Here is a 17,187-nt window from a genome sequence, read left to right as displayed (position 1 = left end):
CCTCTCTCTCTCTCTCTCTCTCTCTCTCTCTCTCTCTGATGTTAGTAAGGGTTTGCTGACTGTCTCATAAAAAAAAAGAGTTGCTGTGTACACCTGTGTACCTGCAGCACTGAGGCTGTTACCTGGCCAGAGACATATCTGCTGTCTGCAACCTCATTAATCAGGTCTAATGGAGCTCTGGTGCTCTCCTCCTCCCCCACGTGTGTCTTGGAACATAAACACACATATATGTGCATACGCATCTACCAAGACTGCTGTGGCTCTACCGGATGTACAAGGACTTTTCAAATAAAACATTCATACACATACACGGTCTGTTGAATGTCACCTGGACAAGGTAAGATATAAATAAATAAAAATACTACTCTCGTGGCTGGAGGCAAAAGCAGCATTTCAAGTGCCCTCTACTGTACCGCTCTGTTTCACACATACTGCATGGTTGTATTTCCTATTAAACTGGAAGTTTGGACGGGACATACCGGGGGGAGTGTAGTTCTATTTAAGCAGCACTTAATTTACGTCACAGCATGATTTGCTACATACTATACGATTCAGGGTCATGTGACATCAGCGGGAGGGACATTTTCATTTTATAGAGCATTTGATTGGACAAAAGTTTTGATACTATCAGAGAAATCTGCACAAATTGTATATTTAGGGCAGCTTGACACTGGGGGAGTCCTCTTAAAAAGACAACTTCGTATCTTATCTAGCTTTAAAAAGTGCATAGGACCTTAGTGTAGTACTGCAAAACCTTAAGGTACTACTATGAAACTTTTTATCTGTAAATAAGATGCAAGGATACTCTCACTCCCTAAAGGGACAACTTTTGCATATTGTTCTGAGAACTGATATGTTGAAGATGACATCTCAGTTTGGTTCATTAAATCTTCTAAAGGTGAATTTTGTCTACGTTTAGAAGTGCATAGAAGGTCTCAAAGATAAAAAACAAGGACTAAAGCCACAGAACTCCACACAAGGTGGGTAAAACAGGCCTTTCTTTAGGAGAAAAAAGACAGGCCGGGGAATTAACACTTAACACAGGCTTAATTACGGCATGCACGTGCCTGTGAAAACCTGCTATTCAAGAACATTGGTAAATAAACCTCTCTTTACAGGTGATCCAAATGTGTCTTGCTCCAGACAGCTCTCTGTTCCAGCGCTGATATGTAATTAAAATCATCTCCAAAATTCTCCTCGACAGGACGGGCCCGAGCCAAAAATGTAAATGACATTAAGGGAGACAATGAATTGAATTTTGTTTAATGTCCCTTTTGCCGGTGCTAATTTACATAGCGCTTTTCCAACAAAAGCTCTGACCTTCTAAATGCTGGCATTTGCTCAGCTCTGAGAGCGGGCCTGTGCGCAGATGAGAGGGAGGAGGTCTTTTTAAGTAGCCTGGTCGGAGAAGATACAAACAAAAGGGTAAAAAACTGAGGAATGATCTGTGTTGGCTTTTAAAGATTAAAAAAAAAAAACACAACAGGCGGAGTGTGATCACTTATTTTTCCCCAGCATATGGCTCCAGGAAGACCTAGCTAATAACCAAGCGTAATCCCTTCTGGAAAGGTCCTCCGGTACGAAAAATTAATGAATGTTTAGCTAAATCAGCATCGGGGCCCATATACCACGCAGTCCAAACAGATGCAGAAGCCTCAGTGAAATAAGCTACATAAACCGTTCTGCTTCATGACTGTGTACTCTGACAAAATAAAAGTCAATCTCATGAATTATTCAGTTCAGGGAGGGGGTTGGCTGTCAGAGGTCAGCATGTCTTGACCTTTCTGACAGGAAGTGAAAGGGAGATCGGTTGGCTAGGAAAACCCTGATCGCTCTTGAGTCGGAGGGGTATTATTAGATCTCGGACCAATACGGGGGCGGTAAATGATCCAACGCCTAGCGCTTGACATGTGCGTTGAAGACATCACCTACAAGAGTTCGAGTCTAGCCGTAGAACTCCTCATTTCAGAGGCTCAATCTTTTTTTCAAAAAATACCAATGAATAATCTATGGCGAAGCCGGGTCGAGTTGTGAAATATTTAAAGATCCGTCGAGGTTGAAATTTTGTAACAGCTGTGAAATGCAAGCAAGTTTTTCTCTTTTTTTTTTCTTCTTCTCGTGAAGAACCAAAAGCTGCACCAAAGTCCAAAAGAAATAGTATAAACAGATGTCTGGCTTGAATTCAGGAAAATAGGACACATTTGGAATGATAAGTCTCCTAAACTCCATTGAAAATGCCAGAAGCAAGCGGGTGCCAGTTATTGTCCAAGCCCGTGCCAACGAGCAGTATGCCTGGCCCATGTGCCATCTGGGAGAATGTGGCTGAAAACGTTATTGATAATGGATCACCAGATCCTCTGGTCACCATAGCCCTGTTTAGCAGAACATTCTCTTCCTCTATCTGTCGGTCTATTTATCTATCCCCAGTCCAACCCAGTAAAATGTTTTGACTGTAATGCAGTCGACCCTCGCACGATGTACTTCCTGTGCACGCAAATGCTTGTTTATAAATGGTGACTGAGCATGCATGTATCTTAGCTATGCATAAAACTCCCTGGTGTACTGTAATGTTCCAATTTTTCCTCAGAGACCAGGAAAAAATATGGACCTAACAAGACATAACCCCACAGGATTAGGTTTGTGATTACAAATTAGCTTTATATCATACACCCCACCTGCACGAACGCTCGTGTTTCTGTGCGTTCTGGGCTCTCCCGGCCGCCTTGTTCTCTGATCGTTGGATAAAATCATCTGTTCACAGTTGTGATATGCAGACAATGTAGTTGGCTAATGAAGCACATCTGCTTTTGTGATCCGACAGAACAGAACGGCCCTCTATGAAAACGATCTTCTCGAGTCTTTCAGATGCTTCACAATCAAAATGTGAGCTTTTTTATTCCGGCGTTTCAACCTACCACAATATCCCTTCTTTTTGCAGAGTATCAGACCTTCTTTGCGCTGTTCTTCTCTTCCTCTTTTACTAGTGTTACACATATTGTTCACCAGATTGAAGCACAAAGCGACCAAGACATCCGATCCATCCACCTCTATTTAGCCACAACACAAAGCCCAGCAATTTATGGAAAGAGTCAATGCAGTAAATATCAGTGAAACCCTGTTTTGTTTTTTTTTTTGTTTTTTAAAGGTAAATGCATTGTATAAGCCACGGCCGGTGAGGAGAATCGACTCTGACTGCCTGAGACTCTTTTCAGGATCTGCTAAGAGGAAGTGATATGTGTTTTATCTTCTGTCCAGAAAACCAAAACAAATCCTCCTCCTCCTCGCCGGGACTCCGCTTTTCCTTTTTTTTTTTCTCGTCCCACTAGCTTTTCTTTCTCCTGCGGTTGAGTTACAGTGAATGCGTGAATGTTGGTCCTGTAACTAATTACTGTTCGCACACTGTCAGAGCTCTTCAGCACGTCTGTTTAAACAAGCTAATCATTTAATGCAAAGATAACCAAGGTTACTGGGATTGATTCACACTCTTTGAGAGTGTTTACAGAAGATGTAAGGAATTCACATTCCACTAAAAAAAGGTTAAATAGGGGCTCTGTTCCAAAAGCTAGTCAGCTGACTACATAGGTAACATTTTACAGCATCATTATGCTGATGTGAATAAATATTTAGCATTGATGCTACCTCATAAGACATCAAATTTTAGCTCAATTGTAAGGCAGTATTGCTTATTCATGTACAGGAAAATCCCATAATGCAATAAATACATTTAAAATTTGTGAGAAAAAAAAAGTTTAATTGAAAATTAACTATGTTATGCTTATTAAAGCATTGTGGAATTAGCATAGCAACATGTTTAAGCCTAAAGAAGAAAACAAGACAGCTTACTAGGCTTCATAACAGAGCGATGGATTATGATTTAAATCAAATATTGATTATGAATGAGCTATGTGAAAAACACAAACAAACAAAAAAACTCCCACTCCAAAACTGAATCAAACAGCCTCTCCTCACGTGAACAAGTTCACTCAGATTATTGTGTAGTACGGCAGGGTTTCCACATTATGACCACATGACGTGAGCGCGGGAAATGCTCAGACTTCCAAACACGCAAGCACGGCCATAATTTCTACACACAGGGCACAAGTCCTATTTTTCTGACGCTTCACACACTTCATGCACAGTGAGTGACAGCGACAACTGGTCACTGCTATTTGATTACTAATAAGAGAGATGTTCCCTCTGTCAGATACCAAACATTCCCCCCTAAGCAAACAGCTATTTCAGCAAGTCAAACATTATCATTGCTTTCCACTGGTGGCGCATATTTCGTTCCCGGCTTTACCTATCATCTTGTCCTCCAATCTAATTTCCCACTCAGTGGACAGTCAAGTTTGTAATCAGGAGATAACTTTGCAACAACTACGGCAAGAAAACAAGACAGAGAGAGAGAAAGACTCTTGCTGCTGGCAACGCTTGCTGGTTATTCATGGCTCTTTACAGCAGATGGAAACAGAGAGACTCCTGGCTTTATGGAGCAAGGTAGGCTTGTTCTAGCTCACTAATCTCCAAGAGGCCCGGACTCCAGCAGCCAGCGCTCCCTGTCACATTTACAGTTTTAGCCGCGAGTCCAAGACCTGCCCTGCCGTAATCCATGTACGTGCTGCCACCACAGGGATAATTGGACAAAAAGGAAGAAGTGTAAGTCTCGCCGAGTAAGTGTAACCTTGAGCCAGACTCACAAAGAGAAACATAAGCTGCAGAAAAAAAAGAAAGAACGTCAATTACCCACTCGGCGGGAGCTGGTGTGTTTGAACACACTTTCCCTAATGTGATCAACATGCAACCGCCAACAGCCAGCCCAGAAACATTACTCATTTCCCACCGGCAGCACTACAGAGTACAACGTAAAGATGTCTTTTTGCCTCGAACATGCACGTTCGGAGATGCAACGTTACTTGCTTAGCTGAGGCACGCAGTCGTGCCACAAAGCCAGCAAAAGGCAGTGCACTGTTTACAGAGAAGATAAGCAGAGCAGTTGTTAACAAATTATGATGAAAGAGTTGAGAATTTAAAGCCAAACGCTCTCTTGATGCTGCGAACTGCTTGCAAGTCTCAAGGAAAGCACTTCTCTGACAACTCACCAGCAATTACGTGGTCCCTAAAGACACCCCCGCGTCAACCCACCTGCGTGGCACACAACATAACAACACGGGGCAAACCCGGGCCAGGATGCTGGGCCGCAGCGCCCTACGCTCACAGGAAGCAGAAAGATAGTCTTACCTGTCGATGATCACAGGGTCTGAGGGCGTTTCGTTCCTGTTTCCGCAGCTTTTTTTGTCACAACACCGACTTGGGGAGAAGAACACAGGGAGAGAGAAAAGGAGACATGAGATGAGATATGAGAGAATCAGCAAACAGCTTGCATGTGTCTTTCATCTCCGAGCACCGTGTGTTTCAATTTATTCATCTGACACACTCTCTCTCGTCCTCTTTTCTAGCTAACCGCCGAGGTGTTTGGCGTAGGTTCTGGCTGAGCCGGATGGTGTTGGTGGCTGCGGTTCTCGCAGATGCGGGCGGCGGGTAAACACGGAGCCCAGCGCTGTGGCTGAAGGAGGGAAAACAGCATGTTTTTGGTGTTTGTCTTAGTGCTGAGAGGAGGAGAGGGGGTGCCAGGAGGCTGGGAGGGGGGAAAGCTCTCTCTCAGTCCCAGCTTTTGTTTACCTCTAATTGTCAAGCTGTTGTGTCTGGAGAGGATGCAAGATGCCACCTTCAACCAGGATTTCTGTGGGGCACTTATTAATTACCAGCTCAAAAAGCCTCCATCAGTCTCCTACAATGTGCCAATGCCTCCATTTTGAGGCCCTGAAGATGCTTCCATTATGCTTTCTTTAATTAATGTTAAAATTACAGAGGAAAAAAAAGATGCCTCTTGAATTTAAAGAAGCCCACTTATATAATAGTTACATGTCTAAATGAGCCATATTAACACAATATGATATGAAAAACACACAAAGCTCCTTAAAACGTGACAGTTAAAGTGAAAAGGTATGTCTGTGGACCTCTGTTTGGGACTCGGAAACGCATCTGTGCGGTGTTGACGCAAGCAACAGAGTCGGATGCGAGGAACTTTCTCGATCGTTAAACGAGGACCCGTAAGCTCTTAAAAGTTTGAAGCGTTTTTAGCTCGCGCGCAGAAGGATGTGGCGTGACCCCTCCGCACTGTTCTGCATCCTTTCCGATTTGGTGGGAAATGGAGAGCTTTTTTCCATAAGCGTCGGGTTCTCTTTCAGTGCAGTTATTTTATTTATCGTAATTTTACTACTTTTAAAATAAACACATGACAAGGAATTCTCTGTGATGTTTGCGTAAAAATCAGAACAGACTTAAAATTCTGAGGATGAAAAGCCACTTTCCAAAAAAGGCCGGAGTGCGCACACACGCGTCTGCATTTGAGCCGACCGCTGTGAGTGTGAATTTCAATTCATCCTCTACAGTGTTAAAAGTCCAGTGAAATCATTCATAAATCCGATGTCACCAACTGATCCGGTCAAATTTGCGCTTTTGAAGTAGAACTTCTGAAACTCGCAGAGCAGTGCACAAAACGAACCGTAAATCGTTACGCATAAGCCTCCTGACAATTCTGAACATTTGGATTCTTTTCAGCGTATCCAGGCAGATCTATTCAGGGATTCATTGATTTTTCTGTAAGGCTGATGCTCGGAGGCCTGGATGGGCCTACATCATGTGCGTGACGCATTTATGAAAACATGACAAGACATTATGTCTGCTAAAGTTCAATTACGCAGTCAAATGTAATAGTTTATAATTATCTGAAAATGAAAAAGAAGCTTATTTTTTCTTACCTGCACATAATTTCGTGTGTGAGAAGAACTCGGCACATTTCTGGGTTTTTATCTTGCCCTTCATAAATAATAGCCTTGGAATAAAAGAAACAGTGAAGATATTTTAAACAGGTTGACAACACATAAAATATGACATTTAAAATATTAAATATAAACGAACGCACCCCCCCCCCCCCCAAAAAAAAAGAAAAAAAAAAAGGTAATTAAATATAATATAATATGCGGTTTTATGGCACAAAGTTCAAGTTCATCAATTAAAAATCGACAAGAGAAGGATCATAAATAAAATCCATTTAGCTCACATACATTATTAAACAGTGTTTTATCTTCAAACCAACACACATGCCCACATTCCAGATTGAGATAACCTTTGTGTTATTAATTTGCATAAATAAATATGATGTTTGAAATGAATATCAACACTTGACCGGTCATTGCGATGACAAATTATACCACATGCATATCACTTTAAAAATGAAGAGTCGCATATGCTTCTGTTTAGATCTTTGCGCTATTTATTTGGGGAATGATAATAGAAATCACATAGATGTCACTTCTCCGACGCAGATGGCCGCGGTAAATAATACCCATAACCGTACACATCAACGCGGTTATAATCTGCAGATATTTAGGGGTAGAGTGCTAATGGGCAATCTGTTGTTTATTTTAAGCCGCTAACAATGATTTTTCTTTAGATAAAAAGCGGTGTCGGGGGGTACGCTTGAGTAATTTTTGAGCATTGGCTTTAACAGATGGCGTTTGGAGCTGTAGGTGCGCACGGGCCTTTGTGCTTTTTGCGCGTTCTCTCTCTCTCTCTCTCTCTCTCCCTCCCTCCCTCCCTGATTGCCCTGCTCCCGTTATGATGTACTGTGCTAGAGCGAACTCCAACGCGTCCTTCCGTGGGATCCGTGGGATGCGTTGGAGTTCACTCTTGCACAGTACACTATTGCACAAAAATAAAATAAAAAATAATAATAATAATAAAATAAACATTCACTTTGATATAAATACACAGTAGGCCTATTATTGGTACATATAAATGTATGAAAATCCAAGCACTGTTATATACACCTAAAACTGGAAAAAAAAAAAACGCATGCGTAATGTGCCTAAATAAACACACGGTGCAAAAATAAATTGATTTAAATATATAACTTATTATAAAGTGTAGTAGCAATTAGCTCCCTTTTGGATTTTATTTCCCCAGCTGCATGCTGAATGCAAAGCCTTGGTTTGTATTTCTGATTACATTCTATTATATTAATCATTAATTATATTAAGACGTATCTAACAAAGATAAAATCAAAACCGTTAGCCCAAATCTAGAAATTGCAATAACAAAATAAGCACTGTATAGAATTTTATCAAACACTGCTTTATTTTCCTGCCTTTTACTGAAAATATACGGAAAACCATAAAGTGGCTGTTCAGCGCCATTGACTCTTTGATCATGTACAGCTCCATTCAGACGCGCCTCAGATAAAACCTTCATATTTTCTCTCATTTGAAGTCTAACGATGGATAAACTACAGATAACAAGAGCCTCAAAATTAAGCCAATGGTGCGCCCTGTACTTTACCATGAGAGGCTGAAATGGACAATGGAAATGAGCTGAGAGTGATTTCAGAGAACATCAGAGTACAAAATGAACTCAAGTGTCTGCCTCACGCCTGGAGCTTTATTTTTATGCCTTTAACCAGATCTGATTACAGCACAACAAAAGTGAGTTTACACGTGCGACAGCGCGATACAATGACACACTAAAATTTTGTTACCGAATGGCAATTAAGAAATACTGCATTGCCAGATTAAAGAAAAAATAAAGAGAAGCTTTTTTTATTTTATATTAAATACAAAGCAGCTATGATTATATATATATATATATATATATATATATGTGTGTGTGTGTGTGTGTGTGTGTGTGTGTGTGTGTGTGTGTATGAGTGAGTGTGAGTGAGTTTCCATGCATTATAAGTTATATTTTTTGTGTTTCACAAGCACAAACATATGAGCTTTTATATTGTCTCAGATTAAAACAGGATTAAATAATAATAATAAAAAACAGCCCAATGAGTGCAATACAGAAATACAGGGTTTGACAAATATGCTCCATATGCGAGAGCAAAACTATAAGTGTGGCTCATAAGAAACTAATCGGTATAAATAATAAAGAAATGTATTAACACTTTAGGTTATTTTCTCTTTATCCTAATATTTTTCTTTATTGTTATTATTATTTTAATTTAAATGCGTAATTTAAAAGTATATACATATTTTTGTACCCTCCACGAACTAATTAATTCGCAATAAATTATCAAGCAGCTACGCGAGAAGAAAAACGTGGTTATGTGATTCATATTAAATTAAATCCGCCAAATAACCTCCCCCATTAATCAGAGCAACCCAAAATACAGCCACGGCTTTACATTACAGTGTTCTCAGCACGTGAATATAACGAGCTACAGTACCAATAACAATAAAATGCTCTGCATCTCCAAAAATAAATAAATAAATAAAAGAATAAAAAAAAAGAAAAAGAAAAAAGAAAAAGAAAAAAATGCATATAAAGAAGAAGATTAATTTGCTTATTTTGTATTTACTTTTGGAAACATACATAATATAAAGCGTGACCAAAGCACGTGCAGCAAAATATGACACAGATTATGAATATAAATACACACACGCGAGAGAAAGAAAAGTTCTTACCTGTTTTGTCATGGAATCGATTAACCGAACATAAAGATCCTGTTCTGTTCTGACGCCTGTGGGAAATTATTTTTGTTTTTCAATGTGGAAAAATTCTGGTGAAAAAAAAACACTATACAAAGTTTCCTCGAAAAAAATATCTTATTCTTGATAAGATTTAATAATTAAAAAAAAAAATACAAATTATTGAAATGCACTGATAGAAGAAAAAATCATCTAAGGTTTGCCATCAACTAGAATTACATTGTGGAATAAACTGAACTACATTTTTTAGGAAACTAATACGGCTCCATTGAGCGAATAAAACACTTGTAAATCTATCCTTGCTGAATAGAGAAATTTACACTTACCGTTGCTGTACAATAGTTGTAGTTTGTAATGTATCCCATTGTTAGTTTTTTCACTGTTAGGTTCCTGAAAATAAGCATTTGTTTGGGGTCAGATTGGCATTATTGGTTTGTTGAGAATTTTATTTTAGTGTGTTTATGAAATGCATGCATTTTTTTCCAGCAACTCTAAGGTTGCATTTAGTAGACTAAATCCTGGCAATAATGTGTATAATGCATATCTATTTTTGTTTTCTCTCTGAAATCCGTCAAAAGCGGTTTAATGGCGCACGTGTTTCCAAAGATCTAGAAGTGTGGAAGTTTTAAGGTGAAAATTCAAAGCAGTATTCCAGAGTGGCGCTTACTTTCTCCTTTTCCACAAAGTCCACAAAAGCTGTCCTTTCGATCTCCACTGGCTGTCCCTGTCTGTCATAAAGCGCCAGCACGAAGTGGAAAAAATTGGATTTTCTGAGGTTGGATGGCGGTTGTTTCTCATAGTGCGCCCGTGCCAGACCAACTCCACTGCGGGGAAAAACGAGACACCAGTGTGGGTTAAAACAACAGGCGTACACTTGAGATATAGATAGATGTAGATAGAATGAAAACATGGGAGAATTCTTGATTTGTCACTTAAACTGTAATATGATGTAATGAACAGGGGAAAGCGGCGAAGAGGTGCATGGGGAGAGTGTAATTGATACATGGCATATTGGGGATTTAGGGGTCGATCTGAGAAATGCATTAAAAATCGGATGATTTGGCAAACGTACCTCTGGGCGGCCGTGTTCGCATCCACCACCCCAGCCGTGTGCATCCACGATCGGACCGAATTCATGCCACTGCCCAGCGGTTCCTCTTTCATAGTGGTCCCCCCTCTTGGTATATTTTCCTGAATCCCAAACATTAAAACAGTTCGCGTGCAACACACTTCCAGCCAAAGAGTTGAAATGAGAGTGTGAGCGAGGGCGCGTCGTCTCTCCAAGAGCCCCTTCGGATAGCCGTCAGAGTTTGTTTGGGATTTGTCGAAAAGAGAAGAAGAAAAGAAAAAGCTGTCCCGACTCCTTCTTCAGTCCGTCCTGTGTTGGCACCACATGAACGATTCAGTGAGTAAAGATTCTCAAGCCTCTCCAAGCAGCTTGTTTGGATAGATGGAGATCCTCCCGTGGAAGAAGCGAAACAAGTCGCGCAAATAGCAGGGATATTAGACTCGTTTTAATTCAGTTAAACATTTCTTGCAGCTTTCTGTTGTTATTGTTGTTGATGATGATGATGATGGAGGTGGTGGTGATGATGCTCTTAGCTTGGTGGCATCCTAAAACAACAGCATCAAAAAAGGCTTCGGGACACTGCTGAATCCAGCACTTCTGGCTCCAAAAGACAAATAAACGCGTAAATGATCACCGTGGAGGTGTTCCCGGACACGGGAGAGGATGATGAGGGGCCTTTAGCGCGTCTTTGCAGAATGGATGGAAGCATACAAAACTCAACCCTCTATCCCCCAGGACTGGAACCTTTCCCGGGAGCCAAAAACTCCAGACCCACGGGATACACGCTGTCAGAGGATGACGCGCTGGTGGGCGTGGTTTTGCCCATACATGGAGAGGATTGAAGCTTTCTGTGGCTGGGCTTTAAGCTTGGACAGTGAGTGCATACACGACTGGAGTCGCTGCTGCTGCTGCTGCTGCTGCTGCTGTTACTGCTTTCCAGTGCGAATTGTGTCAAGTAATCATCAGAGAGGAACAAAAATGAATGATAATCAAAGCCCGCGAATAAGGCGTGGGAACTATATTTCTAGAAAAACTTTCATACAAGTTTATAGATTGCAAAAGAGCACTGACTGACCACCCATCAGCTGCAATTGGTTTCCACAATAAAGAAAAATAAAAAGTCTTACTGGGCCATCATTACTATGACAGCGGTGCCAAACGTCCCGGACGCGAGCCTCCAAATCGATTCACTTTGTTTACTCTCAAATCAGGAAGGTGTGCTGGCATTTTAAGACTACATGCTCCTTATAATAAATACCCTGGGCAATCTGCATAATGGCGTAATGCGCGTCTTAAATTATGGCAACGTGTACTGCTTGAATCTAAGACCCGGTTTGTGTGCGTGGAGCGAGCCGTGGCGATGTCAAACTCCTAGTCCTAGCGCGTACTCGCTTAATTTAGTAAATTATTGCAGAATTACATCTGAAAGTGTGAAAGGACTCGGGGGAAACATTGCGTCCACCCTCTCCTTCTATGCGCAAGAAGTAGGATGTCTTTTGTAATAAAAATATAATCATTTATCAGGAAAATAAGGGTCTTTTCCCCCCTTTCATTTCTTAAGGTGCTCATGTCTCCGATATTGACAGACTCTGCATGTATGTTAATATTTGAATTAATGGGGGGAAATGGAAGTCCGATGTTGGTTATCTGGGGACCCTGTGCGCTGGAGGGAGGGATGGATGGATGGACGGACGGAGAGATGAGAAGAGAGATGTGTTTTACACAGCAATCTATTCTGCTAGTGTTGGGGGTTAATGACTATTGCCAAAGATAAGTGAATTACCAAAGTTGTTGCTCTTGCCTCTACTCAAAACCCATCACATTGCATCGTCGTCTAATTAAATACGTAAGTAATAAAATTGTATTTTATTACAATTTAAGATTTATATGCTTTTTGTCTTTAATTCGCAATGACTTTGATACGTGCATACACTGAATGCCTCTGTGAACTTTCATGTTAAATGGCACTCTAGGCAGCAAATGATGATGATTATTATTTGACTTAAACAGTTGTTTTATGCTTCACGTGAAATGTGCTTAATTACTGTTTTCAAAAATTCTAATAAAATTACGCGTGTGCTAATAAATAAAGCTAAAGTTTCCGGAGACCTATTTGGCATGTGTTATTTTTTTTCTTTTTTGTATTCTTTTTAAAATTGTCCAAACCTATAATTTACCATGTTAAATATTTCAGGTTTGCTAACCCTAGGTCTAATCTACAGTATCTCTAATACAGATTACACACCAAAGCGATTTCAATCTGATTACCAAATTAGGGTTTTAGTCTAAATCCCTTTAAATCTGATACTGTTGACTAGAGAAGTTCAACAATCCCATCGCGTAGGTAACGATCCCATCCTAAAAAGGACTTTTAAACCTTATTTGACAACAAATGCAGCTGCCCCTCTATTTTGGAAGATATTAGGCGAAAATGAATGCAAATCTGTGTTCAGAAGCCATCTGGCCGGAGACTGGAGAATCAGCTGCTCGCCTGAATCCATCTCGGCTCATTTCTGAGGCTCATCTGGAGCCCGGAGCCAAAAGCGTGCAAAATGCGCTCTTTAATTCACCAACTTCCACTTTCACTCTTTGACGTTTGATAATAAAGTGTGGGCCAAATTTATGACACAAAAATACGGCGTGTTTATTGTGATAACCGCTTTAATTGCGTTTTACGTTTCCAAAGTGTCAGGTGTGCCAGTTTTTGTTATGCAAAAAAATTAAAGGCGCTGCTAAAATATCTACAGCATGCACATATTCTGTAGAAAAAAAATACAGTTTGCATAAAGAGGCATATATGGTTTGCATTGCCCAATAATAATAATCCAATATTTAATATTTGTAATTGTTTAGTATTTTTGACGATAATAAAAACTTGCTAAATTATAGGTTGTTCGAATCAGGGTTCATGGGTTATTTTAGAAAACAAATTTTTTTTAATGTTCTAGAATGTTCTAAAAGCTGCTTCTACTGGAGCGTTTATTTATTTTTATTTTATTTCTTTTTTTAGTGAACGCTGCGGATTGAGCTCTATTCTGTCTGCCCATGTTAGATCTTATTTGGGGAGATGTACTAACCGAGAGCGCAGGACAAAGGAAAAGTTAGTCATGCAGAAGGTGTGTGTGGGTTTGAATAAGATTTGTTCGGCGTTGCCAAGACCTCCCGAAGAAACGACCCTCCTCCTTATTGTGTGTGAAGTGTTCCTTTTGTGTGAATTTACGGGGTGAGGCTCCAATGATCCCCAACAAATTTGCATTTAAATAGCGACATCAACCGATTCGCGTGCCACACACCAGTGGCTTTCCCAGATGTCAAGGCGAAGTCAGTCAGATGGCCAGTGCCCAGATGTCCCCTCCACGCATCATACCAGCGCACCACGACTTTCCTATTTGCATCTTTGCGCACGGCCAGATCGTCCAAAGCCCAGTTTTAATCTTAAAGGTCTGGAGCAGAAATGACACCTGCAGAACTCTAGAGAAGAGGTGAGGAATGGCCGTAACAAAATTGATTGCAGAGAGAGTGAGGGCCTGTCTGTCTCCAGCATCACAGAACAGCGTTGACATGTGCGTTCGGGCTGGTATTGGCACTGAGACATGAAATTAAATTAGAAGTGCTGAGATTCTGGGTGCGTAAAATCGGACAACTGACCACTCAGAGAGCACGTCATGTAGTGAAAGGCGTGAACCAGCTCATCATAAATCACGTAGAGACGCTGAAAGATGATTTACCTTCGGAATATCAATCCAGGTGCTCAAGTTTCTAGGTTTTAAGCGGAGGGGCCAACTCCAAACGTTCTTTACAAGACGGTGTTTTCGACCATCAAAAATAAAGAATATATATTTGGAAACGAATGAGGACCAACGTTTCAGATTTGCATGCTTTTAAAACCAACATCACTTATATTGAGACTCAAAAACATTTTTTTTTAATTTTTTTTTTTTATGTTTTTTATTTGTTGGGATTTGTAGTGAGTTTGTGGGAGTGGGAGTGTGGGAGAGAGGGAGAGAGGGAGAGAGATGGAAATCAAAGATGCGTAAACGTCAGAGCATGACAAACGGCGAATCTGGCGAATCAATCATTCGTTTTTGCATTTTTAAACTGTTGCATATGTTCTCTTCGCCTTAATCATGACAACTAATTACATCGTTAATGATCAGAAAATGGAAAATGAGGGCAAATAAAATCTTGATGAATTATGTGTACTGCTATTAAAGTCAAGTCATCATTATTGTTTTTATAAATATATTTATAAATATATATATATATATATATATACAACAGTTTATTGTTGTTCCTAGCGTTATTATATAAAGTTGTGCTTAGAACAAGCGCAAACATTGCATAAAATTATATTGGCCGTTTTATTATATAAAACAAGTAAAAGTTTATATATATATCAATTGTGGATTTGTAGCGGGTTGAAATAAAGCCTATAACCCAAATAGCGTTAAATAATAAAATACATAAATAATAAAATATGTGAATAAATAATGCATTAACAGTAGAAAAAAGGACAAACAATGTGCTTAAAATTATAACTCGTCTAAAATATCGTTAACAATATATGACAAATCTCAATCTCATTCTCTCCCTCAAAGACGAATCTGAGCATCATCCTAAATGAATAAAACGTGAAAATATATTAATTTATTTTCCGGAAGAAACTGCCGGGGCTTTTGGCGGAGCAGCTTTTAATCTTTGAGATAAATTTGATGAAGAGCGCCTCCTTTTGACACATCTGTGGAACAGCGTTTGAGATCACAGCACGATTAAACGGGAGAAGAGCACTAATCAATCGCTAAATATCGATTAAACATGAGCCAATCCGTTTCTGATTCTCTTTTAAAGAGTGACAGAATTTATCACTTCACAACTGTCGTGCATTGGATGTGCTTGTGTCACAAGGTGACGATCTTTAGGGGCGGAACCAAAATTCGGGAAGTTTGGTTCCGCCCGGAAGTGTTTCCGCCCGGACCGGAAAAACAGAACACCGGAACTTCCGGTAGCGCCGTAAGAAGGAAAATCAGGGAATTCGATGCACCTGTGCCTAGTTAGGGACAGCGGTTGGTGATTGGAGGATACGCTGGACAAGGCAGTACTTAAGGCCAAGTTATTTTACAGTCTGGGAAGCTCTCTTTGGTGTGTGTGAAGCACTGGGTTGTGCCCGTCTTGGTACGCTGCTGGTAGCTGTCTAACTCTCTCTCTCCCTCAGGCTGGAATTGTATGATTGTGAAGACATCGCGAACCTTAAAGGTTGAGAAGTGAACAGATTATACGGCGAACTGAGACGACGTGAAAAAGGGGATTGGAAGTGGCATTGATGTGAGTACTAAGAGCCAGTCGAAAGTGCCCTGTATATTGACCTGGCGTTGTGTAGATCTCTCCAGGAGGAGGAGGGTGGCCCTACCCCTAATATAGTGTGGTGGGAGAGCCGAAGGAATACTTATTGAAGTAGTCGCAACGATGACATCACTAGCTAGGCCGCATATTCCATCGCCAGATCCGAACCAAGCGAAGTGAAGGAAGACGGGTGTCCTTTCCGTACACTGAGTGTGGTGGGTGAGTCTTCGTGCTGTGAAAACCTATAATTTTGACGTGGTGTTGTATATTGCTGTGGGCTGCTGTGTATTGCCGTGTGTCCTGTCAGATAAACCCCCGCCTTCACGCACTTCGGCGTGGGAGGACAAGGAGATTGCTGGTCCTGGCCTAGTTCAGTACAGCATATGTTGTGAGCGTGCTTCAGATCTCCGGAGATAGCACGGTACGCTGTGTCCAGCCCAGAGGTGAAAGCCATCCAAAGCAGAGTAACTGTGTTTTGTGTCTAAGTTGATACCTGTGGAGAGGAAAGGAAAGAGAGTGAGTAACACAAGGAGAAACAGAGGAAACCTGTACTTACAGTGCGCTGTGTTCAGCCCAGAGGTGAGAGCCATTCAAAGCAAACTAACGGTGCTATTGTGCCCAAGTTGATATCTGTGGAGAGAAAAGGAGAGAGAGGGAATAACACGAGGAGGAATAGAGCGAACCCTGTACTTACAGTACGCTGTGTCCAGCCTAGAGGTGAGAGCCATTCAAAGCAAACTAACTGTGCTATTGTGCCCAAGTTGATACCTGTGGAGAGAAAAGGAGAGAGAGTGAATAACACGAGGAGGAATAGAGCGAACCCTGTACTTACAGTACGCTGTGTCCAGCCCAGAGGTGAGAGCCATTCAAAGCAAACTAACTGTGCTATTGTGCCCAAGTTGATACCTGTGGAGAGGAAAGGAGAGAGAGAGTGAATAACACGAGGAGGAATAGAGCGAACCCTGTACTTACAGTACGCTGTGTCCAGCCCAGAGGTGAGAGCCATTCAAAGCAAACTAACTGTGCTATTGTGCCCAAGTTGATACCTGTGGAGAGAAAAGGAGAGAGAGTGGGTAACACGAGGAGAGACTGAGGGAACCTGTACTTACGCCGCTGCCTGTGGAGAAAGAGAAAGCGAGTGAGCACCCAAGGAACGAACTGTGTGAACCAGTACTTACTGTGAGCTGTAATCAGCGAAGAGGTGAGAGCAAAACCAAGCTGAACTAA

General features: G+C 40.9%; 1 protein-coding gene across 21 annotated transcripts in view; it reads right to left on the bottom strand.

Moving 5' to 3' along the window:
- Positions 1–11,313, bottom strand: part of ebf3a (EBF transcription factor 3a) — a 94,716-nt gene extending 83,403 nt beyond the window's left edge. For 11 of the 21 annotated variants that reach the window (XM_059532789.1, XM_059532802.1, XM_059532805.1 and 8 more), the window contains exons 1-6: positions 10,624–11,312; positions 10,219–10,375; positions 9,878–9,941; positions 9,528–9,583; positions 6,822–6,895; positions 5,239–5,307 (exon numbers count right to left, since the gene is read on the bottom strand). In XM_059532789.1, coding sequence (XP_059388772.1) covers positions 5,239–5,307; positions 6,822–6,895; positions 9,528–9,583; positions 9,878–9,941; positions 10,219–10,375; positions 10,624–10,757 — 554 coding nt within the window. In that variant the 5' untranslated portion in view covers positions 10,758–11,312. Of the gene's footprint in view, positions 1–5,238; positions 5,308–6,821; positions 6,896–9,527; positions 9,584–9,877; positions 9,942–10,218; positions 10,376–10,623 lie in introns of all 21 variants that reach the window. The other 10 variants (XM_059532795.1, XM_059532798.1, XM_059532804.1 and 7 more) reach the window with 4 other exon arrangements.
- Between the last annotated feature and the right edge of the window lie 5,874 nt (positions 11,314–17,187).

This window comes from Carassius carassius, chromosome 40 (assembly GCF_963082965.1).
Source record: "Carassius carassius chromosome 40, fCarCar2.1, whole genome shotgun sequence".
NCBI classification, from domain to species: domain Eukaryota; kingdom Metazoa; phylum Chordata; class Actinopteri; order Cypriniformes; family Cyprinidae; genus Carassius; species Carassius carassius.
This window is presented reverse-complemented; position numbering and strand designations above follow the sequence as displayed.